Raw genomic sequence first — 25,369 nt, 5'->3', positions numbered from 1 at the left:
AAACCAAACATGAATACTTTTTATTTACAACAAATATGTCCATTGACATTTCCAATACATTTGATCTGACAATAGAACTGCATATATACTTTTTTTTTTTTTTGGGGGAGGTGGAGACAATTAAAATGCAGCACGTTAAAATTTGTAAAAAATATATCAATATCTGTTTGGTGTGAAACCGAAATAAAAATCCAGCATTTGTTACTAGCATGAGAACTCGAGCAGTGCGGAAATGACATGGTATAAATTAATCAAGTTTAGGCCGTTTTAAGAACAGCGGATGATTATTACAGCAATTTCATTCAGCAAAATAAAAAAAAAAAAAAAAATCAATTAAAGCTTCCTTTTTCCATATTTCAGTTCATATAAAGCCCGAAAAATAAGCTGAACAAATGATTGTTCATTAGAAGCGGTATGGATTTAATGTGTTTTCAGGACTTTTTTAAAGTGGGTTATTAGAGCATCAGTGTAGCAGAAACGCAGTGGTCATAAAATAATAAAAGCATGTAATAAAATTCCAATGATTCGTGCTGGATATTCTTTCATATAATGTGGCAAAAAAAACATTTGTGCAAAATTGACAGCAAGTTTACATTCCTTTGATATACATTTGACAGCGTTCACTCTTTCGCTGGGCTCCAGGAAGTAGTCAGCACCCACGTGTTGAAATGAATGTAAGAAAGTCGTAACGGGGCAACCACTTAATGAAAGCATTTGTTCAGTGATAGTGAGCAAGACAGTGGTGGGAGGAGGCGAGGGGCTATAATGAACATTTTAAAAAAGCAACTGAAAAAGAAATTAGGAGGCACTCATTTGCAACATTTATGATCTTTTCAAACTAAAACATGCTAAAGAAAGAAACCAAAAAAAAAAACAAACCTCAAAACAGTTTGCTCCCAATTAATTTAGCGCAATATCATAGCCGTTTTCAGCAGGCGGCTACGATCCAGAGCTGTGCACGTGCGGGATGGGGTAAAATTTGGACACACGGCTCTGAGCGGTGGGGTTAAGGCATTCCGACTCGCCGCTCATCTTGAAGAAGACCTCCTGCTCCTGCAGCTTCCGCGTGAACTCTTCCTCCAGCGCCTGTAGGGGGCAGCACAGGAGAGTCAGGCATCGGAAAGGAAGAAGAACGGACAACAGGTAAGTCCTAATTCACAATTGTGTCGTGCTTCACTGCTTAAAATTAGGTTGAAAATTCTTGTCAAAGTGATTTAGACTGTCATTAGAAGAAAAAATTCGGTTTGGTTTAAATATAGTGCTTTTTTTCTCTTTTCTGTGTCAGGTTTACAGTCAACTTCAACTGGAGAGTTAAATACACAGCTTGAATGTACAGTACTACATAAAATAAGTTCGTTTAAAATTTTGATGTTTAAATGTATTGCTGTTTAATTCTTTATTGTTGGACAATAAATACACTCCGTCTGTGTTGCTGTTGTTGAAGTAATGGGTGTTAAAAGAGTTGGAACTACTGCAACACCCATGCTAATTCTTGTTGATTATTAGCATAATGCTATCGTGATTTTGTTCATTGATAAATATTACGGTTTGGCTCAATGTTTCGGTGTTGGAATATACATTGTCTTAATTCTTTTACGTGTCAGTTTTACAGTAAACTTCCACAATGAGTGACAAAAACCGCTTGAAGTGACCATACTTATTTGGAGTACTGTGCTTTTAGTAAGTACAGTTTTTTGTTTCCCCAAAATGATTTGGCACGATTGACTCCCATTTTTTGGCAACTCGAGAGTGACTAAGAAACGTGCTAAGGATTATTTAAAAAAAAAAGTTTTAATGAAACTGTAGAACTGTTTTTCTAAGGTCTCTCTGTTTTCCCAATTGTAAAATGAGACCTTCTTCCTGGGTCTGAGGTTCTCTCGCCACTCCTTGATCTCCTGACTGTGCTCATCATCCAGCTCCTTCAGCTTTTGCGTCTCGTGCTCAATCAGGAGGTGGCATTTCTCATTCTGTAAACAAAACGGAAGCCACACCAAGCTCAATGGAGAATACGACCTACTTTAACGGCAGGTTCATTTTGAATGGCAGACTGAGCGGGTCAGGTCAGCTACGTGAGCCACGACACTCCCAGCACGAAAGCATGCAGGTCACCTCACCTGGAGCTGCTGCAGCTCTCTGATATTGGAGTCACACTGCAGCTGAAGGTCTCTCATCTGGTTTTCATGTTTTTGGTGCTGGTGGAGACGCTCGTTCTTCTGCCGCTTCTCTTCCTGAAAAGCAAACTGGACCGCACACGAGATGAATGACTTCTCTGGTTAGCAGTGGCTATGCTGGGAATCGCCCCCCCCCCCCCCCCAAGTCAGTAGATAGTCGCTATTTTATAGCGCGGTTCAAATGTGCATTGAGTTTGGGGAGCCCTCGATGTATCCCACAACGCATCTTGGAAATAGTAAACAGGCTAGCCTACTTTCACCCAACTACAAGAATTCTGATTTGGTCATTTTGTAAAATTCAGCAATTTTAACATGTATTACAGTTGATGGCCACCAGGGGGAAGTAGAATACATTCATAATGGATGTAGCCTGTATGATGAAACACGAAGAAGACCGCTGCAACTAAACTGCAGTAATATTAGCGGTATTTTGTAGAGCATCAGTGTAGTATTTAGCCCAATTTTAATTCACCCTCAAAATTTCGTAGATCTTCAAATTTTATAATGCATCCAGTGTGTTCTCATACTTCGGGGGGGGGGGGGGTCCTTCTACCTGCTTAATGCGGTCTCGCTCCTGCTCGGGGGTGATGACGGCCGAGGCGGCGATGCGGAGGCTCTTCTTGAACATGGCCATCCGCGTTTTGCCGTCGCTGCGCTGGATCTTGGGCAGGCGGACCCTCTCTTGGTTCTGCTTGTTCTTCATCTCCTCCACCAGCCGCTGGTTGTAGCGCTGCATTTGCTCCATCTCCTGCAGCAAGGGGGAAAAAAATTGCAGCTTTTGTTATTGTAGAACTCAGGTATTTAATTTTCTACAATATTTGCAAGCATATGGAGCAAATGGCAACGAACAAAGTCTAAGTGTACAGTGAATCCAATGTCCACAACCTTTTGAGGTGTGTTTTAATGCTTCTTAAATATGGGGGGTTTAGGGGGGGAGTTGTCTTGCTGTTTTTGTCATTTTTATGCTGTTTGAAAAACTCATGAGTTGTGTTTGAACCGGTCCAAATAAATATAACATGCAACTATTTTGTATTGGTTGTACAAGTACAACGATGAACTAATTAATCGGCAACGATTGATGATCAAATTATTTGGTCGTTATTTTGATAATCGATTAATTGTTTAGTGACCTGAATTAGAAAATTCCAAACCCTTCGAATTTCAGCCTCTCGACAGTAAATCTGCGATTTCTGTAGTCCTCCACAGAAGCAGAATTGTTACTTAATTTTTTTCCCTTCAAAATAAGACATTTGCAAACCTCTGCTGTTACTTTGGAAAAACAACAGTCAGCATTTTGGTCGATTTGATGACACATTACGGACCAAACCGGAACCTGAATCACAATGACATTACAGTTGTGCATTTTCTACCCTGTCAATTAACATTTTAGTTTTTAAACAAAAGTTTAAATGAACCCATTGAGAAAAAACTATTCATTATCGATTAATCAAACAATTGTTCTTACTTTCTCGTGCCTCTTGAGCAGCTGGTGCCTTTGGAGGAAATACTGGTCCTTGAGCTGCTGCTTGAGCTGCTGATGCTTCTCCTGCAGGTGGCGCTCCTCCAGCTCCCACATGGCCGCCTCCCGTGCTGTGGACACACACCCTTCATTTTAGTGGCCCATTTTGGCACAAGAAGCAGTGCCAAGTACAAGTATGGGCTTCCAAATTTAAGAAGAGACAAGAGAGCTGAAAAAAGAAAAATCTTCTCAAGTGGAGTGACGTTACACAACACCTCTCATCAGCTGCTGCTTGTGGTTGAGGCAATCCCTCTCGATGGTGGCGATCTCCACTTTATGTTGTTGGATGATCTTCTTCAGCTCCCCGTCCAGCTCCTGCTGCTGCTTCTGGAGGAACTCCTGCTCCTGAGCGGATCACCAAACGTATGCCAAAGCGAGAGAGGGGGGGGGAAAAGGTTAAAAAAGTAGCGCCTAACGACGCCATGAGAGACAGGTGAGCGTTGAAAAGAGAAAAAGGCACGTCTTGCTGTCGGGTGAATGATGGCGTCGGATTATATCCACAGAAATCATCGAGTGGGAGCGGCAGAGGAGACACACTCAAAAGAGAGCACGCATGAGCCACGATGGAGGAAAGAGAAAAGCTCAGTTCATGTAAGACGACATCGACAATGACATTTCACAGGTTAACCCGATGCATCATTTGTTTGCACTCGCATGACTTCACGATTGTTCGTTTCGTTACTTGGAAAGAATTGACGCTGGCGAAAGTAAGACGATCTCATTGAGAAATTTTACTTGACAGATTTTTAATTGTGTTTGCTGTGCTAACCTGGTAAACAATCACTCAGTTCGACTGTGTAAGTGAGGCCCGCGGCGTCCATTTTGTCTTCCGTTCAACAAACAAAAACCAGGGATCAGTTCTTTGAAGGTTCTTTGCGGTTTTCTCAATCGCTTTCAAAATCGCGTTTTTGCAATCTTTGAGGGGTAAGGTCATGTTGTCCATAATTTCCTGATACTGTCTTTTTTTTTAAAAAAGCATTTACTGTATGTTGTCTCAAAATGAATATTAACGACACCTACTGCAATACTCAAAACTGCAAGTAGTGATGAATGGGCCCTCGCGCAAAACCCTTTTTCAAGGCAAATCCTTCAAAATGATTAAACATTAAGAGACAATGCGCTTGCCTGATCTTTCTGACGTAGGGGCGAGGAAAAAAAAAAGCATTGCAATTTAGCATCTCCCATCTGTCGGCTATACCAACTTCTGTTTAGAGCTCAAAGTCCCGCTTACAGGTTTGAATTAGCCCCCAAATGGCAGTTTTAAACCAAAATGGACAAGTTCCTGTCCTTGACATTTTATCGTCTGTCCTATTTTGACAGCCATGTCCACTCAATTTTATATGAAGCAGTGAAACTTTGACTTTTGGATGGCTGTTGCTTGCCAGACCCCTCAAATACTTTTTCACCAGGGAAGCGGCCCTTACAAAAACAAACCCCCCCCCCAGAGTTTTCAGGCATGTTGTTGAAGATCCTGAAAATTAATTTGCTCGTCACACGAAGAAGAAGGCTACCTTATTTCCTCAAAGAGTGGCTAGACTTGCCAACTGTACTAAGTTAAAGAGAGAACTCCCCCCTCCCAATAATCACGATTATTTTGATTGAGATGGGTTACTAAAATGATTATTTGTTGATTTTTTTTTTAACCTAATATTTATTCAACTACCAAAACTCAACAACTCCAAACGACCATACCACATACAATCCTAATGGGACTAAAACAGACACACTGGTGGTGGAGAGGAAGGAACCACTACACACACACACACACGCGCACAAAAAACAGCGACGACGTCACTCCAAAACACACCAGAGCCCATGCTTACACGTGACTTGACTTGATAAAAAGCCGCGCTGTCATTTTACACATATCTAAGTATGGGCTGGAAAGAGAGAGTGGAGAGAGTGGTGGGGGGGGGTTCGGGCGCGTGGGGGGACTTACATCCTGCATCTGAGCATTGAAGAGTGCGCATGAGGACAACTGAAAAGACTGTATCATAACCTGGGCGACTGCCTGCGGAGGAGAGCACACGGCGCACACTCGCCCTCGTCAGCGACAAGGAGCAGGCTGACCATCTCGCGCGCACACACACACACACACACACACACACACACACACACACACACACACACACACACGCACACGTCCAATCATTGTTGAAGGGGCTCTCTCCCTCTCCCCATTTTGGGAATATCGTTGCATTTGCAGCACGCAGCGCAGCGGTGAATAAATGTTAGTCCATATCATTTATTAATGCTCTGCTTGTCCTGTCATGCTTTTTCATAGTAAGGGCGCACAACATCAATCCAGCTTGGAAAAAAACAACAACAAAAGAAAGGAGTTCTGTTAACAAGATCCATGCTTCTAGTCAACCGAGGGTTATTTCTTCATCAATTTTTGGAAAAGGAAAAGGAAAAGCTTAGCAGACGTTCAACAACTGTCTGAATTCAGTCGCTTCATTGCTTCCCAATGACCAGCAAGACCGCATTGGTTAAAATGGGATCAAACCATCACGATGCTCTTGGAAAGGACTCAAGTCACAGGCTAAACTGCTGATGTGCAAAATCTTAAGGATCAACTATATGAGTGACATTTTGTTTTTGTTGTAATGACCAGATAAAAAAGGTACCAGTGATGACAAGAGGAAACGTGCAATGATAACCAGCCAACTGAAAAGCAACTTACGGCGATCAGTTAAGGGTGAGTACACGTTGGTGCCCCGCCCTCCCTTTTTTTAAACGAATTAACAATTAAATGTGCAATGCATGATGTTGACTTCAGTTTCCCTGATGTACGTTACATGCCTTCAAAGCGTGAATTTTTAATTTTTTTTCTTACAACTGCATGAGTCAAAGTGTTACGAAAGGCCTTCGCAAACCACACAACTTTTTTGTTGTTCATCTCCCTGGCGTAGTCCTGACATATTCAACTTAATAACTGACCCACGTCCGTCTAAGTGGCTCAAACGGCCTCACAGTCATTTCGATTCAAGAAAAAGAATTCCAGCAGCGTGGTGGGAATGAGTGTAGACTTTCAAGTCGAGACCGAGTCGGGAGAAGAAGAGGGAAAGATTTTGGGGAGAGAAGACATCGGATTTTACCTCAGCCGTCTTAAGAAGCGTGAGGTCCTCCTTTAAGCGCTTCATGAGCTCTTTTCGCATATGTTTAGGTGACTGCCCAACTTCCTGCATGGCCTAGAAAGTATTGCACTTGTCCAGAAACTGCTTGTTGATTTCAAGTTGACGGACGGAAAAAAAAAAAAAGAAATTCGAAGAGGGTTGTCCCTCAAGAGTAGAAGACATGCAAAGGATAAGCGATAAGATCCCGCCACCGCATTTCACCTCACCCGTCGAGATTGGTTACTCTACAATTGCCGGTGTCAGCCATAAGTGTTATTGCGTCGTATCAAATGAAAACAAAAAAGCCAAGCCACTAACTAAGCTGATATCATCACACAGAAGCTCACAATGCTGACTGAAAATGAAAAGAATCTATTCAAGCTGAGCCCGCCGTCTCATTTGCTTCTTATTCCCGTGTGATCACCCCCCCCCCCCCCCCCACCAAAGAGGAAAAAAGTGCCACCAAATCAAAATCACCCATCCCATGACCAAAAGCCACCTCACACACTCATTCCAAAAACATGGTTAGGTCAATATAGTACAGTTCAAGATTACATAAAACAAAAAAAAACTGTTGATAAGGCATAATAGTCTACAGTGTAATATTGCTGCGGCAAGCGGAAGCAAACAACCGCAACAAAGCCACGGCAAATAGCACCATCACCATGGCAACACAAAGCACAATGCCGTAATAAAACAGCCGAAAGCCAGAGTGCGCTGATGATGGCGAGGAGGAGGAGGTAGACAAAGATGTCGTGCACGCCTCACCTGGATTGAGCTCTTTCAACTGCTCTTGGGGTGGGGGCGGGGGTTAATAATGGATAGAAAAACATGCCGCGGCTAACGGCTGTACAGCAACATGCGCCGGTCATGCCGCACCGCTCCCAGAGGCTCGAAATGACTCGGCCCAAGCTAAGAAGCCGCCATGCACCATTCCAAGGCTCGCATTCACGACATGCGCCAAGTCAGCCAGCACCGTTGGCCAAGCAAGGCTTGCGCGTGGCGTGGCGTACCTCTTTCTTCTTGTTCTTTAGCATGTTCTGGAACTTGGACAGCTCTTTGTCCTGATCCCCTTTAATGCGTTTGGCTTCATCGCGCAGCCGGCTGGTGTGATCCTGCTCCAGGCGCTCGATGGTCTGCTTCTGCTTCTTCTCCAGGCCCTCCACTTCCTGGTCGTATTGGCGCTTCTTCGCCTGAATGCGGGCGGATCGAGATGCAATGAGTCACACAATATCGCGAGGACCAGTTGTCATTGTGAATAGATACCACATGGTACTTGGACTATTCTTTCCGTGACCGAGCTAGCAACCCCATGACTTTTACTCATATTGTTGCTGAGAAAAAAACCCTTACAATTTACCAAACACTCAAAGTTGGTAAAATACACGGCACCTTATATTGATATATTATATCGCTGCACACAAACAACATGCCACCCCAACATTATATTTCATCACTCATTTCATTTCCCCCCCACATCCAGACTTGCAATCTTGAGCCAGCGTGTGATGCAGCACGGCTCCCGCAGTGAGGGAGGAGACGGAATTTCACTTCTCAATCAGTTCAAGCGTATTCATAGATTTGTTCACTTTAACCGGGTTAATTATGTGTAAAAATAGTAGCCAACATCAGGACAGACCAACAGTATCAATTTGTGAACAAATATTAAATCAACCATATTCGTATATATCTAAGGGCCCAACACCGATTCAGTTCCTTGAACTCAATTGGCATTCCAGCTCCCCATTAAAAAAAAAAAATTCAGGTTTAAAAATAGCACTGCACTGAATAAAAACAATGAGAAGATAATAAAAGGCCATTGAAAGAAGGAAACTTTTTCTCTAGTGTAAATACTGGGCATATTCTTTCTTTTGCGGGATGACGACAACCACAGAACCGGATATGGAACTTATTGCGACATAGCCGCAAGTGCAGCTCCGGAAGTGCTCGGCACCAAAAGTCAACAGTGAATTGAAAATAATACAACAAAATGGACTGCACACTGTAAAGTCGGGGGCATTGATGGGAGGTGGCTTAGTCTTTGCAACATTTATGGTCGATGTTTTCAATGTTGGTTAACTTTTTTTTTTTTTTACATTTGTATGACAGTAAAGATTTTTAGATCGATGATTTAAACAGTGCATTTGAATTTAAAAGCAGTGTGGCAAAACTTTCATGTAGCTCCCTCCATTTGATGAAGCTCAACTATGAAACAAAGCATCTCACTTGGCAGAGGTTGGTCGCGTTGCGGGAGGCGGGCGCGGGGGGACAAACGGTTGTGGCGGAAGTGACTCACTGTCGTTTCCTGTTCAAAACGCCGCAAAATCTGCTCTCTCTGCTGCTGCAGCTTGTTGCCGAGCTCCTGCTGAGCTCTCTGCTCCTCCTTCTGCAGCAGTCGCAGCTCTCGCAGCTCCTGCCGCCTGAGGAAACCGCAGCATGCGGACGTGTCGTCAGAGGGCCGCAAAGTCAACTCTCGAAAACTACTCGACCGTTAGCGGAAACGTTGTCACCCGCTGCTCACGTACTGGTGTCATCATGCAGGGCTCGACGCTAACTTTTGGTACGACAAGCAGCGGACGACAACTTAAAACATCAGTAAAAAAAAAACAACATATAGCTGACGGCTAAACAACTTTGAGCGATCTGAATTGGAAGAGGCCCTTTATAAAGCAAATAGCTCATTTGGTTAGACGGCCATTAATTTGCCGAAGTACACATCCCGACTTGGTTATTCATTTATTTAATTTGTTCAGGAAGTCTTCTGTGTGGCAGAGTTGGAGCGCCTTCGCCGTTTGTACCGGTCGGAGGCACTCGCGCTGTGTGACCAGATGTAATTTTTAAGGGGCGGTCATCGAAAATAAAAATCTGGAATCATTTGTGAGCAAAATGGTCACATTTTCGAGCCCTGTCATGGTGTATGTAGTTTAAAAAAAGTGTTGCATAAACCCATCTGGAGTACGTGAACTATTTCAAGGCATGCATGCTAAATAGGTCGCGTTCCTGATTTAGGACCATCAGTCGAGCGGTGGGGATTAGTGTCAGGCACATACCTGAGGAACCTCATCTCCTCATTCTTGGCGTCGTCGTCTGTCACGATCTTCGATGTGGTCACGCTGACCTCCACACCATCCACCATGAACTTGCGCGTCTTTTTCAGTGTCTTCTTCTGCCGTTTGGACTCCTGTGAAGTAAAAAAAACATTTTCACGCTGTTAAGTAGCAGCACGGTGCTGCCTCGCAGAAGGAGGAAGTTTTGAGTTTGAATCTCTGGTCGGTGCTCTTTATTATTTCTCTGTTGATTATTTTTTTCCTGTTCTCCCTGTGCTTGCACTGGTTTCCTGGGGGTAATCTGACTTCTTTGCATGATCCAAAATATATATTTGTGTTAACTGAAGACTCTCGGCCAATAGGTGAACAGTATATGTGAGTGAGTCTTTTGTGATCGGCTCTCTTCTTGCCCTAAATCAGCTGTAAATAGCCTCCAGGTTCCCCCTGATTTTGAACAGGATAAGCAGTATAGAAAATGGATGGATGATTATTAAGTGCTTATAATTGACAAGTGATGTACAAAAAAAAAAAGAAAGATAAAGCTACCTGTACAGACACTGAGCCGCCTTCTTTGCTTTTGGATAAAAAGCTGGAGATGGACAGATTGAGGTCCATGCTGCTGCCGTCGGCGGCCGAGCTGCTTCCGGAGTCCGAGTCCTTCTCCGCATCCTGCCGCCTCCCGGCCGGACTTTCTTGCTCCGTCTTGACCTCTGAGTCGGGTTCACGAGGGCTCGTGATCTCTTCTGCCAACGTTGCTTCTTTGTCATCCTTGCTCGGGAGCCCTGCCTGTTCAGATGTGTTGATGCCGTCATCGCAGATTCCATTTGAAGGTCTGATCTTGTCGATGATCTCCAAGTCTTGATCTGGGAACTCAGAAATTTTTTCCTCGGGCTTTTTCAGAACAGACTCATCCTTACGCAATTGAGTTTCGGCGTCTCCCACTATGCGTGCCGCTACGTCACCGCCATCTTCAATCATAACATCGGTGTCATGAGCCATATCGGCCAGTTCGTGCTGAAGCATGTCATCCGGCTTGCTCACTTGTTCGACCTGCAGCTCTGATACAGACTCCGGTTTGGCACGCGCATCCTCAAGTGCCTCGTCTGATTCTGCAGATCTGACAATCTGCTGATTTGACTCATCTTCTTTGGTCACCTCTTCGGGCTCTTTTTCAATTTCTATTACGTGTGGAGACTCATTTATTTTTCCTTCCCGCGTCTCCGCTGTCTGCGCTTCATCTAGAACGTGTTCCTCCAAAGCAGTTGGCTCAGCAGGAATCTCATCAGCTTGGCCCTCAGGCTCCGGCGGCTCCGGTGGGACGGACTCTTCCATCAGCCCGGAAGCCGTGTCTTCATTAGCGCCCTCGGGCACCCCGTTAAGTTTCTCCTCCTCCGTCTTGTCAGGCTCGCTTGTTCCAAGACCTTCATCGGAGAGCATATCACTGGACCCGTCCTCAGCCGGCTCAGCTTCCGTCTTTTCAGTGACGGACTGCAGTGCGGATGGTGTCGGTGGAACTTTGTCTTCCTCGGAGCTTGCCATACTCGCGTCAGACCGTGCTCGCTTGTGTCCAGGAGCGGCCTGAATTTAAAAGAAAAAACACACAAAACATTAAAATCTTTCGCTGTCGAGTCATGCAAACCGGTAGTTAGTACCACGGGCGTCTCAGGTTCTTCCTCCTCTTCCTCTTCTTTGCTGTCTTCGATCTCCTCTGTGACTTCAGCCTTGGCTTCTGCGATGAGCTCTCGCAGAGGTTTGCTGTCTACAACAGTGGCGACAAATGGATGCTGCCAGGATGGAGGCAGAGACACAAGGAATGTAATTACAAAGCCGTTTAGCTGACCCGTGAGCAGATCCGCCCACCGCTATCAGCTAAATAGAAGTACAGGGATAACGGCATGCTGAAAGCCGTGACCCAAGAAGGGCGGCTCACTTGTAGAAGCTGCAGCGGCCCCCATCGGTTGTCCACATTCTTGTCAAGCGCTCTGCGGAGGAAGTCGTTGAATTCTGGTGTCCTGCAATACAGTTAGGGAGGACGTTAGAAAAAGTTTTTCTTTTTAGTTATTTTTTTCCCTTTTTCTGAGTATTTTTTTGTGTAATGGGTGGTATATTTTTCATTTTTTAAATTATTTTTTCTGCTTTTTTGGTTATTTTGTTCCCTGAATATTTTCCCCTATTTTTCTGAATAATTTATTCCATTCCATCAAATTTTCCCCAAAAAATATTCAGAATATGAGAAAATATTCCACAAAACTAAAAAATATACAAAAAAAATGTAAAAGACAGAAAAATATTTAAAAAAACAGAAACTGGAAAAAAAAGGAAAACATTTCAAAAATAAATTACTCCCCCCTAAAAAAACTCAGTGACAAATAGAAGCAAGCATGTTGGACCTCTTATTTGGAAAAAATGTGAGCAAGTCTTCCATTTTTGTTTCCTAAGAGTGATGTTATACGATAACAGGGAATACCTTTATAAGTCTAATATTATGTGTGGGGGTTACTTTATTTTTATAGATATATAATCTCTCAATATCAGATTTTCACCCATCATGGCTGGGTCTGGAAAGCCACTGGGTTCACTGTACCGGGCTCCCCCCCGTGACACAGACACGCGATCTGTCAACACCGGCACGTCATCTCACCAGCGGGAGGGTTGCATGAGGGTGGGTGGCTCAGACTTGGCTATTTTCAGCAGCACTCTCATGGGATTCATCTCATGATTGGGCGGCTCGATCTGCGCCAGCTCGATCAGGGTCACCCCGAGGGACCAGATGTCCGCCTTGTAGTCGTACGGGCGGTCCTTGGACGTCTCGCACATCACCACTTCTGGCGCCATCCTGCACAGTGACAAATGAGTGGCAATTCGAATTACGCTAATCAATAATATGAAACCGGATTATTGCTCTATTAATGGGCAAAACTGTAGTTCTAACCAAATAAAAAAGATTCAGGAGCATGGTATGATGATACGGAAATTATTTTTATAGGGAAAATGACTTGGCACGTGTCTGGGAATTTAACACCAGCCTGTATTTAAAAGCGATGTCATCCAACACTGACGTTTACTCACGGTATTCCTTCAGCCTTTATTTTCCAACAACTTTAGCGATAGCATGTTGATGCTGTCAAGCCGCTTCAACAATGATCAGACAAAAAGGGGCGAATACCCTTTTTGTATTTGGGCTCAGTGACTCACCAGTACGGCGTTCCGATGAAAGAATCTCTTCTCTGTAACGTCTTTGTATTTTTAGCAGAAACTCCAAAATCCGCTGAAAAGGAGGAAATGAATTCATGAATCTTTTCTCCATTCACTCAGCCACAGCGCAATGTCGAAGCTTTTGAGTTTATCGGTGACTCAAGTGACATGTTTTGAAAATCCCTAACACAGCGGCCGTTAATCATCGAGAAGGGATGCTCAAAGCTTCATTCGTCACTTGATACTACAGTTTTCCTCGCCTCACATGTAAACATTGCAAGGAAGCAAACGTATATCATTAAGCCCCTTGAGGCTGCTTGATAATTAGTACTTGCCAGACTCCATTTGCCACCGCGTGACTCATGCAGGAAGGGTGCAATAGGAAAAACATGAATACATTCGGAATATTATGCAAACAATCTGATGCGCTGTAGTAATTGCACAGAACAGAATAGTTGACTAGTCGACGTTACTACTCCAATGTTGAGAGCGTGAGGTCAACTATTCTCGAATCACGTTTTTGACCTGCTAGAGGCGTATAATAACAAAGCCTTCACTCCTCCTGTTACTGTTTAAAATTATAATGCAGTGCTGACAAAATATCTGACAACAGGCGACTAGTCAATGCCGACTCCACCTTCATTCAAATTAGTGTCTGCCTGGAAATATCTGTAAGTCTTGCAACCCTAATTATTGCCACCTTTTGAATGTAAATATCAGTGGCTGCGACTTATTCTTTTTGAGGAAAGATAAAGCAGCGCATGAATGAGTCAATCCGCTTGTGCAAACACAAGCTCTCTGCAGCGTGCGTCTGTCAAAATCACAAGGCTCAGCTGGGCGCAGCGGCGTTGACGGGGAGTCCCAAAATTGACTTAACTAATTATCCCCTGAAGCCTTTAAGTGGCTCGGTAGGAGGCTACTAAGTGGCCACCCGGGACGCGAGGCGGAAAAGACAACAATTAATCTGCTTTTGTTCTCCGCTGCGGCATCTTAAGACTCGAGCTTTGTGGGAAGAGGAGCCGTCCTTTCCAGGATGAATAATCCTTCCCGTTTGGTGACACATGCACACCCACCGCAAGGAACATTTACGGTGGAGTAGAGGCACACTGTGGAAAGGGTGTCGCAGGTCTGCCTCACGGTCAAGAGATCTGAGTTTGAATCTGTGTGGAGCTTGCACGTTCTCCAGTGCTTGCGTGGGTTTTCTTATTGAACTCCGACTTCCTCCCACATCCGCCAGAACATGCATGTTAGATACACCGAAGGCTCTAAATTGTCCATAGGTTTGAGTAAGGGTATGAATAGTTGTCTATGGTTCATCCTTTGCCACCTTGCTGTGTCAATTCCATTTGCACGATAGCAGATTTATGATTTAAATTTAAGAAATTTCAGATTACCAAGTTTTACTTCTCCCTCCAGGGAAAGGAGAATGTTGCCAGCCTTCAGGTCTCTGTGGATGATCCTGTTCTCGTGCAGGTAGACCAAAGCCTCCAGGGTCTGCTTGCACACCACACGGATCTGAGGCTCAGTCAGCGGCCTCTCCAGCTCTGCCAAAGAACGCGGATGGCCATCGGTGAGTCATTTTCTTCCACATTACGTTGTGGTTATGTCACGGCGTGCAGTTTGGCAAATGCGTAAGTCAACATCAGCTGAGATGGTAACCCACGGCAACGGGAGGGAACAAAACTCGCTTGTATGGGAGGAAAAGTTTAGTGCAGTCTTGAGTGGCGACACAATCGACGGCAGAGGAGCATTCATGGTTGTTTTCCATTCGGAAAAACTCATTCCCACAGAGCAGAGATGCTTTTATTCAAGCTTGAAAATGAGAGGGTGAAACTATTGGCATTAGCACCACTCCTTGAAACCGGAGCTACAATAATTAGGCGGTGGCATGAAATGGCCTCTTTAACCAGAGGGAGGTAGGGTGCATTCTGGATGGACTAAAAAGAGTCGAACAGAACTTCAGACTTACCTAGCATGATGGCGTCCACCGCGCCCCCCGCGCAGAACTCAATCAGGATCTGCGCAGAGGAGAACAATCAAACGTCTTGTGGGACACGCTGAAAACGATGCCTTTTGAAATGAGGTCTTTATTACGCGATGGACAGAATGAACTTTGAAAGGAAAGACATCATCCATTAGACCTCGTCCCGAGGAGCCAATCAATCGGAAAGAATTATCAACAGTCGTTTTAGAAGAATCGTTATATCATCTCTAACACAGGGAGTTATTTGAATGCAACCGTTCCTCAGAGCGTAGCGAGGAAGTGTGCTGCGAATGAAATGCCTCGCATCTGACAGATTTCATCATGTACTTTGTTAAATCCCTCATCGAATTCCAGGAGCACTTTTTGTCAAGGGTGAGCCGGAGCCCCGGTTGACTTTGGGCAAGAGGCTGCAGTACAAATTGCAGACTTCCTCTTTCTTGCAATTCAAAATGTCAGAGGCAACCGTTTCATCACTGATGAAACGGTAAGTAAAGAGCAACCCTGCATTCTCTGAACATTCTTACTTCTATCAGCGTAAAGAAAACACCTACTAGCAATGCTACTAAAGTTTCGTACCGTACACATGATGAAATGCACCCAACAGCCAGTGTGACTTTTGTGCTCTTGCCTGTCCGTTATGGAAGCGTGTGCGTGGTATCGGGTGATAGATAAAAATCAATACAACCTACTACGAAACACTGCTCTCCATTCAGGGATGGACACAAAGCGAGACAGCCAGGTGTTTGTTCTCATTCGACACGATAAAGAGACTTCTGCTTGTAATCTACTTCCCTTCGAGCCTTACAGGCGTGAACATCGACTAAACGGTTAAATCCCACGTGAACGTCAACTCACCATTGCGCCCCCGACATATTGCGTAAGAATAACGTGTACAACAACACACGCAAACGCACATGCGGCTACACATTCATCGAGCTGGTTAAAGACCGAGCCCGTCTCGGGACAACCTGCAGTGTAGCTTTGAATTATTTACAGGCACTTTCTCCGAGGTCCGAAAAGCGCTCCATTATCTCAGCGGTGGGATGTGGCCCGTGCTCCAGAGACGGGTCACATGACAACAAGCGCCACGACATAATTGCCCAGGGGCCTCTCGGCCTGTGCCGCACAGCGTGAGATTCGCTGAGTGTTTACAAAAACGGCACAGGGACACTACTCAGCACTCGATGCAACAAATATTAGTTAAGTTTGCAAGTCTAACACAATTAGTTGAATTTAAAATAGGAGCTCCTGAAAGGTCGTTCTGTCAAACATTAACAGTCTGTACTCACAATGATTTCAGCAACATTTTTACAATCTATTAGGGCTGAGTGCTTGATGAATTATAGATTCATTTGAGTTTATCGGGACCATTTCTTTCTTTTTTTTTGCAGCAGAATTTGTAGTTAAAACTGCATTCCCGGTGACACCCACTGCTTTCAGTAACATGGTTGCGAACAAACAGCACTTACTTCACAAAAGCATGTTGCCAACTTAGCAGTCAGAGAGCTATACTGAGCAACTTTTTGATTCCGCTACTAACTATATTAAAGAGGAAAAAAAAGCAACTAGCTGGTTTAGCTGCAACTAAAAAAACAAACAAAAGCGCAACAATTTTTCAAAAAAGGAGCCCACCTATTTTGCTGCTGGGAAAAAAAATCAATTTCTTTCAAGAAATCATAAGATGCCGTTTTAGGTATATGCTTAAGATTGCAATATTTAACACCCAGCATGCATATGACATGTTTTTCCCGTATGATGTACTCCTTTTTAGAATAATACAACTGTTAGATAAAGTTTAATTTAAGTTAGCACAAAATTGACACCTAAACACACATCTAAATAATCGACATGGCGGTGAACGCACAATAATAAACTACTTGCCCTTCGCCATTCAAACAGAAACTCTTTAAGTTGTCATAATGATCACGAGATACAAGAAAGCTTTTCCATAGGTTGCTTCAAAGTGATTAGCGCTGCCATTAAAAGGATTTCAAAGATCAGAAACAGAACCTCCCACCCATTTTGCCCAGCAAGACTTATCTGTGCAGGAAAAGAAAGGCGGGGACTATTTTTTATTTTTTTTGGGATACTCTCTGTGACTTCTGCTCTCACACTTTTGGTGGCTCCAGATTTCCTTTTCTTCCTCTGCGGAGGAAGTACGGTACTACAAAGCAGACGCAAAGCATAATGGTGTCACGTGTTTTTCACCACAAAATGTAGAGTCAAAGTGGAGAGGTGAAAAAAAAGTGTTTTAAAGGAGAAATATTCAACTGCAATGCAGAAGAGAGGAAAATAGTGGTTTGCGCTAAATTGGCATGTGACTGCTTCCTCCGTCTCCTCGGCTTTGGGTCAACAACAAACAAACAACGCGTTACCTACCCAGAGTTTCCCCTCGTAGTAGAAGGCGTCCAGCAGCTTGACTATGTGATGGTGGTCGCAGGAGGCCAGGATGTCAATTTCGACCATGTAGTCCTCCAGTTCGTCCTCCGTCTTTGTGTCGATGACTTTGGCGGCGGCGAGGGTCCCGTTCTGCTTGTTCTGAGCCTGAGGGCAACGATGCGGCTTTGTTATGGGTGTGACACGAAAAGTCCCACAAAACGACGCCCGTGCAGTTATTTCTAGCGAGGCTACGCGGTGGTTATCGTGGCGAGACATCCTCAACAAAGAAGCCACATGAAAATAGTGCAATGGTTTGCATTAGTGCTTGAGCGAGGCTGCAAGCGATCTCCCTCTCAGATGACATCTCCATCAGGAGATGTCGTAAAGACTTCTTAATTACGCGGGATGGATTTATACTGCAAGCCCAAGTGCCCAATTACGATTTAATGCCTATATCTGATCTGGGCCATTTCCAAGCACGTTTCGAGAGACACATATTCGATATGGATGTGTTTACGCTGATGAAATGTCCAATACGTAAATGAAATGATACAAAATGTGACACAGCACTGAGTTAGCTTGGGCTGACTCTTCCACTCCACTCTAACCTCCATTTTTGCTCCACATTTATTGTGTTTCTTGAACAATGGACATGCCTCTCACGTAGCAAGCATATCGTGTTGTCACCCGAACAGCATAAAGTACTATCGAGTCTTTTTTTTAAAAAACTTGTTTTCGGAAACCAAGAAAAAAAAAAACAGGGCGCGTTCAAGAAACAAGATGATTATTTGCATGACTGACAGTAATTTGACAGGCTCTGTGCTTGCTGTAGTTTAGATTAAAATGATGTCAATCTCGTATTTTTCTATCGGATTTTCATCCACATTTGGAAAAAGCCTGATTCTGATCGTCAAAGGTTATCTCGTTCCACAAGTTTGGATCTCTTTATGCTGCTTTGACCCCTGAACCGAATTGTGCCGCTCGAGTGCAAAAAAAAATCTGAATTGCGACACTTGAGCCACGCAGTGTGAATGCAGCCATGGGTGTGGCAATTGCTGCTGCAGAAACGACCCGCAGAGTCAACGCGTCAAAACTGTTGTCAGCAAAGCTTATCTGACCTACTCTCAACGAACTTGGCTCACTTCCTCACGCTGCTTTTTTCCTCCCATCAGGCGTGACATTTGGGATATGGGCTGGGATTTTTGTACACGTCTAGGGAAAATGTCCAAATCAATTGCAACTCATTGAGTAGAAAAACAGTAGCAGGGGAGTTGTTTTAAGGCTGGCTTTGAGTCCTGATGCACTCAGACCCAAATTCGGAGAGTAAAAGGAAAAAACGAGGAGGGAGGGAGTGTTCGGATTGGAACAACTGATCCTATGTTTACGGAGTGCCAACCTGTCCCTTTCCGTCAGCACGGCCTGACGTCAGTGTCAATTTTTGTCCCTCATATTTCATGCAAAGTGAATCACACCAATGTGAACGACATGCGCTGTCCGTGACGTGTGCTGCATGTCAAATTCAAAGCCTTTCATGCGTGATGCACGAGAGTCGGTCTTGGGGAAAACTTTGGCATTCGGTTCGGGGTTTATTAGATTCTTTGTTAATGAAGTTGCCAATATGAAAGAATAACATCAACAATTCATTACAAAACGGCAAACAATGAAAATGCCGGTTGGCTAACGCAGAAAATAAGTTCCTGAGATATTATAGATTGAAAGTTTTTCAGTGTATCATTTAGTATTGCATTCTTATATTGCCATTATTGTGCGATTCCTATCCCGACAATACTTCACTACATCAATATTTGGTCCCGAGTGTCTCCAGGTACAAATAGATCAACTTCAGTTTGGATAGAGCCCCGTGACAGACTCCTGGCTTTCATCGCAGCAATTTACTCAGCTAATAAGGAACTGCAAACTGGCAAATGGACATCCATGGACAATTAGCTGTATTATTTAATCACGACAGTTGCAGGAAGGAACTCCTGCGTTGACGCCGAAAGGGCCGCAAGGGAGAAAGCCCTCGACATCAGACTACAATAACGCAATAAATAATAAAGAGACGAATGATAAATTGCCTTTTCACTGATGCTACAGTGGTTAACTCGCTAACTTCCATGCAGGGAATACGGCTTCAGTGTAGGGCTGAAACTATTAATTGGAATAACTAGATTCATTCGATTACACGAAAAAGTTAGAATCCCGACAATAACACTTTTCTTTTTTTCCCAAAAGGATTATACACGGTTGCATGTTCACAGGATTTTACGGTCATTAATGTAACACAACAGCACACTCGCCAGTGCACTTCAATCACTTTATTGAACAAACTGGAATCATAATAATAATAATAACAATCATAATAACATATGCATGACCACAACTGATGGCCAGGGACTTGCCCGACACACTAACCCGATTTGACAAGTCACTCTCCACTCTCATTTGCTGACTCCCACGTCACTCACCGGGGCGCCACCTTTTTCAGCCACACACATTCAAAGTCACAAATATTACAGTGTGCAACTTGAGCACACTGACCCGAGTGAACAATAATTGCACCCCGCGTTTTGTTGCTTAGTAGTAAATTAGTATCACTCAATGATTCGATAATAATAACAATCATTTGAACAATCAGTTTTAAAATATTTGATCACGACAGCCCCATTGAGAAACACTGAACATGAGTGTGAATGACTTTCTGTTTATGTGTTTTGCAACACACTGGCATGGTGGGTCACCAACCCCGGTCCTCAAGGGCCCCTATTCTTGCATATTTTGTATGTTCCCTCCTCCAACACATCTGCTTCAAATGATTAGCTCATCAGCAAGCTCTGCACAAGCCTCATAATAATCATGATCTTTTGAATCAATGTGTTGGAAGAGGGAAACATAAAGGATGGAGGATAGGGGCCCCCGTGGACCAGAGTTGGTGACCCCTGGTCTAAATGAAGCTCCTGAGTCACTTCTAGATTGTTTCCTTGGCACAAAAAAATGCCACCAAATGCTTGTTTTCCACTGTATATTTACTTGTACTCAAGGAATAATTTGGAGGACTACGTTTTAATGTTGTTACTCGAGTCTTACTATTCTTAAGTCACGTTACTCTTACTCGAGTACCATTTTTTTGACTACTCGGCGGGGACGTCGTCATGGCTGCTGTCATTTTCACGTGTTCTCACTTGACAAGCGTGCGACAGAACAGAACCACAATGGGGTCGCCATGGAGGACGGTTACCTAATAACGTGTCGTAAAGGTGTACGAACAAAAAAATACCTTGTAGACTTTTCCGAAGGCTCCATCGCCGAGTTCCCCGATTATGTCCCAAATCTCCTCGGGGTTGACGTCTCGGTGGACGTGCTCGTACTGCTTCTTCTTCCTGTCGGGCCCTAGCTTGAAGATCTTTCGAAAATTGAAAAAGGACATTTTTCTGGGTAGGAGGAGAGCGGGTGTTACTACGGTGTTATTGATGCCGCGGTGAAGCTACAAAGCGGGCGAATGTCATTTAAACTGCGGCGGTACTGTCAATTCCAACTTCCATTCCCGGGCATCTTGGGTCGTCTCGGTCATGGGGAGAGGGAGAAGCCCGAGGCGAGGGGAGCGGAGGCGGCGGAGGTGGAGGAGTTGACGGTTGCGCGAAGGTTCTCCTCCGCTTTGGTGCTGTTTGTCTGAAATGGCTTGAAGGAGAGCAGCACGCCGGTGACGAGCATAGTCATGAAAGTGTCGACGCGCCTTCATTGAACGTCACTGCGGAAATGGCACACCAAGGCACGGCCCCGCGCCTTCCTCTTTTTCTTCCTCTTCTTCTCCTTCTTCTTCAGCTAGCTGACCGCACACTCAATTTGGAGAGCTAGCGTCAAGTCGGTTTACGTTGGAATTTGCATTTCCGTCTCGCGCATTCACAATAAAGGCACAACTGTTGCATTCGGACGGTGTGTCCTTGTTGTTGAATGTTGATGAATAGGCGGATGTGTTTCCTACCTAACCCACTCATCTCCAACACGCTTTTGACCAAGAGGAAGAAAGTTATCATCCTTATTACTTTTGTAGCAACAGTCGTAGCCGATGGAAGCTATAACGAAAGCGACGTTGTAGTGTCTTAAACCTTTTTAACTGACTTTGTCAATTGCAGTAGGACCTGGCAAATGCGCTCAGATCAAACAGAATCTTAAAAATAAAAAAAACCCCACAAACCTTCTCTCATAATGTTTCATAAGAAGGGAGAATACAGCAAGAGACATTCCACTATTCCTCTCAAAATCAGCCAGCGAACTGGCTCGTCTCCTCTTTTTAGCTCACTGTACGGGTTTTTGCTTATGGGACAATATTCAAAACAAATGTCAGTGTGAAGCAGTTCACTGTCAATAGTTTGCTGGGGTTGCTTCTAAAAATATATACAGTATATCCAAGTATTCAGTATACTATACATATGTTTCTACCCCACTAAAATATGCTTTATTGTGTTCTGGCTCCCCCATGCGACAAACCATCGAACTCCCCACCATTTCGTAGCACGTGCTGTGAGTTTGATTTCTCTTTATCTTTGAAAACTACTTCCACGTAGTTTTTGTCCCTCTATAAAGTCATTACATCGAGTGAGTTTCGTGTATCTTTTGATCTAGATTCAACATTCATTGTTCTCGGGCCAGCTGAAGCAAATTGTCGGTGCGTGGGACCGCCCTGCGCACTCACCCTTCCTTCTCTGACTCCTTTTTTTCCCTCGGTGGTCCATCCCCCTCCTGTCGGGGGAGGAGGACCGTTGATGAAACACCACTTTTATTGCGCTGTCATGTATCAGAAGCTCCAAGAAGCGACCGAGAAGCACCCTCTTCTCATGGTTGCAAGGACTTTTCCTTCTACTTAACTTATAAAAGACAACAGTTGACGGTCGTTGTGAAAACTTCTTCGGGCTTTCATGGGCAGACGTTGTGTTTTGAATTCGCGGTGAAACTTCAATTCTGTCGACATGCAACTCAGGACAGTGCTTGACGTCAATGTTGTGGATGTGCAGAAGAGGAGGAATCCCTCCAAACACTATGTAAGTTGTATGAATACTCCCAATATTAGAGATGTGCTTAGTTTGCCTGTAGCCCGTAAACAAGCTTGGGAATCACAAGAAAAACAAGATGGGAATCATGGGATGCACTTTTTTTGGGGTCATTACAGATTGCATCTAAATTTGTAAAAACAACAACTTGCCAAGTACTTCCGCAGCATGTGCTACGGTCAGAAAATATTGCCTCAACATAATGTATATTTTAGCAAGGAGTTATTTAAAATTTTTTGTTATTATATTTTTACTTCAGACATTTGAAGGAGTAACGTTGAAGTTTGGATAACCTTTGAACTAGTCTCAAGGCAATACATCTTAATGTTATAAGCCAATCACTCTGTATAAGCTAATCATAACTCTACAAACCCTAACCAAAGAGAAACACCACCCTCCTGTACAAAGTTACTGATGCATAAATGTACTTATTAAATGTGAGCTCGAGCTTGAACCAATTATTCGACTAGTCGACTTTACTACTCCGCATCGACGTTCAACTTTTTGAGTCGACTAAACGCTAATCCTGTGTTTTTTATCATCTCATTTTCCAATTGGCCAATTTCGTTGGACAATGGGTATTGTGGAGCAGCGAAATATCCGGCTAATTCAAATATCTGCGCAGATGGTTGTGCATGAGAATGGCGGTTAGCCTCACTAGTTTTCATTCTAAACGCTGCTTGTCTTTACATTTTTATACTGGCAGGACCACAAGATGGCGGCGGCGCAAAGTAGACCTCCATCTTTGTTGCCAAAATGTTAAATCTAATAACACGGACAACAACTGCTGCCCTAACAAAAGATTTATTTGTCAAAGACGTTTTTTGATACGCCACACACCAATATCATGACACTCGTGTTGCTTTATGACACTGACATCATTGCATATGGCCGTTTCGATGCTACAAGCGAATGAAAATATTGACCAAACCGGTAACAGGACAATCCCCAAATACAATTAAGACATACATGAAAGACAGAAATGCCCATTTTTTTAGGAGCTTTACTACAATTTCTCACATCTTGCAGCACGCTTCTATATATGATATGGAACACAAAATGAGACCAGCTGATTTGTTAAATAGAAACATGCGTACCACTACCTCTAGTTACACTAACTATAATTAGCACAAAAGGCCATTGGCAGTGTTGTGGGGCACAGAGCGGACTTCAATTCCCACTCAGTGTCTCCTTTACATTTGACTGGCGATTCGTCAATGGTGTTGTGTGCCTTTACGTTAGCATGTTAGCCACCCATGGAAAATACTAAAGGAACAACCCACATCACAGAGCCTCAGCTATGACAGTGTTGGACCGCATGTCATGGCCTTGATATAATTTCACCGACTTAAGTAACAACACATGTCTCAGTGGGACCCCAAAAGTCAATTAGTCCAAAGGATGAAATTGGATTAATTAACCTGAGAGTTGGGATCAATTGCCTCATCCATCTCCTGCTGAGTGGGGATCTCCCCAAGGCTACTAAAAGCTGAAGGCACAGACTGACAGTCCCCGGGGAAGGAAGATGGAGGTTTGGGAAGTCCCCTTTGGGGAAGTAGAGGAAGAAAAAAAAATCTCATTATCAATGAGGTAAGCAACTGAAAATGCTTATCCGGTTGGAGGGAGGAAAGAAGCAACCCTTTGTCTTTTGTCCTTCCTCACTGTTCGAATGTAACTTCCTTCCAGGGCCTGACAGGACCATGGCAACTCATCCTTGTTTATGATTCTGCTTGAGCATGATGGAAAAAAAAATTGTAACAGTTGAATTTGTTTTGGGTCATACGGTTACCATCATGAAACCTTATGAATGTATCTTTGCTGCCTATGTACAAAAGTGTCTCTAGCAATGAATACTTGATTGCACATACGGGGGGAGAAAAAGTCCCTTCAAAGTTACCTTGCCATTTTGGCCTCCTTATTATGAATGAAATGTTACGACATTAAACACGCATAATCTACACACGTCGCATATATAATTAGTGAACCACTGGAAAGCCAGTTCCTCCTCACCGCACACCCTGCGCAATAAACTGAATCGAAGACAGACTTTCCAACTGGTTCTTGCAGATTGTCACCATATGCATGAATGCTACGTGCCTAAACTCTCGGCGCGCTACCACACACTCGGATTGAAACACATTCGGTGAAGCCATCTGTTTCTGAAAACCTCAAAGTGCTCAGAAATGTCTTTTAGCCCTTTATTGTTGATGCAAATAGAAAAATTAGAACGGGAGAATGTTTGGCATCTGTGTTTTGTCCTGCTAGTGACTGATGTCTGCTACACAAATGCTATTCCCAGTGTAGCTTCTGGATGTGTAAACACTTCACTGCTGTCAGTGCTTTGACGCAATTGGAGCAATTTTTTTTCTTCCCCCCCTTCAGAATTTGAGTTTTGGATCCACAAGAGTCATGATCGTGCATCTTAATCGTAACAAAATGATTTACAGGCATATGCCGCATTACCTGAAATCTATTGAACCAGGCATTAACCCTGGCGGCTTTCCAATCTGTCAGTGAAGCGCGCCATCTTTAATGAGTTGAATTGACCTTTGTCGAACTCTTCAAGTTAAGACTGTAGGGAATGCGCTTATTTATTTATTTATTTTTGGTCACTCGAGTAAGCACAGCTCAAGCGGTGCCGCTGTGGTGTCACTGACAAAAGGGATTTAATGCCCGTCTTGTTTGCGCTTCTCTCACTAGGTGTACCTTATCAACGTGACCTACTCGGACTCCACGTCTCATGTCATCTACAGGAGATACAGCAAATTCTTTGACCTACAGGTATGTCATAGACGCAACTCACCAATAAGTCTTTTTTTTTTTTTTTTTTAATCTTGAGGATTATTTATGTTGCCATCTTTACCTTTGCTTGTTTTCAGTCCGACCTTTAGATCAATACTTTGTGTTCAG

At 43.8% G+C, this 25,369-nt stretch overlaps 2 protein-coding genes across 6 annotated transcripts in view; one reads left to right on the top strand and one right to left on the bottom strand.

The window, feature by feature from the left end:
* Positions 1-4: 4 nt before the first annotated feature.
* slka (STE20-like kinase a) lies at positions 5-21,262 on the bottom strand. 4 transcript variants are annotated; one of them, XM_086121369.1, is made up of 20 exons: positions 20,689-21,262; positions 17,412-17,576; positions 15,018-15,066; positions 14,443-14,592; positions 13,049-13,121; positions 12,495-12,689; positions 11,784-11,865; positions 11,506-11,637; positions 10,400-11,431; positions 9,857-9,987; positions 9,103-9,226; positions 7,820-7,999; positions 6,789-6,881; positions 5,630-5,701; positions 3,906-4,035; positions 3,637-3,761; positions 2,725-2,919; positions 2,115-2,240; positions 1,854-1,967; positions 5-1,086 (listed from the first exon to the last, which is right to left on the bottom strand). In XM_086121369.1, exons 1-20 carry the CDS (start codon positions 20,836-20,838, stop codon positions 940-942), a joined length of 3,465 nt encoding a protein of 1,154 aa, XP_085977495.1. In that variant the 5' UTR covers positions 20,839-21,262; the 3' UTR covers positions 5-939. The 4 variants fall into 4 exon arrangements, with proteins under 4 accessions (XP_085977495.1, XP_085977492.1, XP_085977493.1 ...); XM_086121366.1 differs by lacking the exon at positions 5,630-5,701; XM_086121367.1 differs by lacking the exon at positions 6,789-6,881.
* A 965-nt stretch (positions 21,263-22,227) lies between these two features.
* The window catches only part of LOC147198943 (SH3 and PX domain-containing protein 2A-like), a 44,890-nt gene continuing 41,748 nt past the window's right edge, over positions 22,228-25,369 (top strand). For both annotated transcript variants that reach the window (XM_086122421.1, XM_086122420.1), the window contains exons 1-2: positions 22,228-22,450; positions 25,160-25,240. In XM_086122421.1, the coding sequence (XP_085978547.1) occupies positions 22,379-22,450; positions 25,160-25,240 (153 nt within the window). In that variant the 5' untranslated portion in view covers positions 22,228-22,378. The remainder of the gene's footprint in view (positions 22,451-25,159; positions 25,241-25,369) is intronic.

This window comes from Hippocampus guttulatus, chromosome 10 (genome assembly GCF_054856545.1).
Source record: "Hippocampus guttulatus isolate MCC_2025c chromosome 10, RoL_Hgut_1.0, whole genome shotgun sequence".
Classification (NCBI taxonomy): domain Eukaryota; kingdom Metazoa; phylum Chordata; class Actinopteri; order Syngnathiformes; family Syngnathidae; genus Hippocampus; species Hippocampus guttulatus.
This window is presented reverse-complemented; position numbering and strand designations above follow the sequence as displayed.

Bases quoted from the DNA above. Each gene is read 5' to 3' on its own strand.
- slka (XM_086121369.1), bottom strand. From the start codon at position 20,838: ATGTCCTTTTTCAATTTTCGAAAGATCTTCAAGCTAGGGCCCGACAGG. The intron at 6,882-7,819 runs GTACGCCACGCC...AATACTTTCTAG, and splicing joins TAAAGAACAAGAAGAAAGAG to GCCATGCAGGAAGTTGGGCA. The intron at 2,920-3,636 runs GTAAGAACAATT...CCCTTGCTGCAG, and splicing joins TGCTCAAGAGGCACGAGAAA to GAGATGGAGCAAATGCAGCG.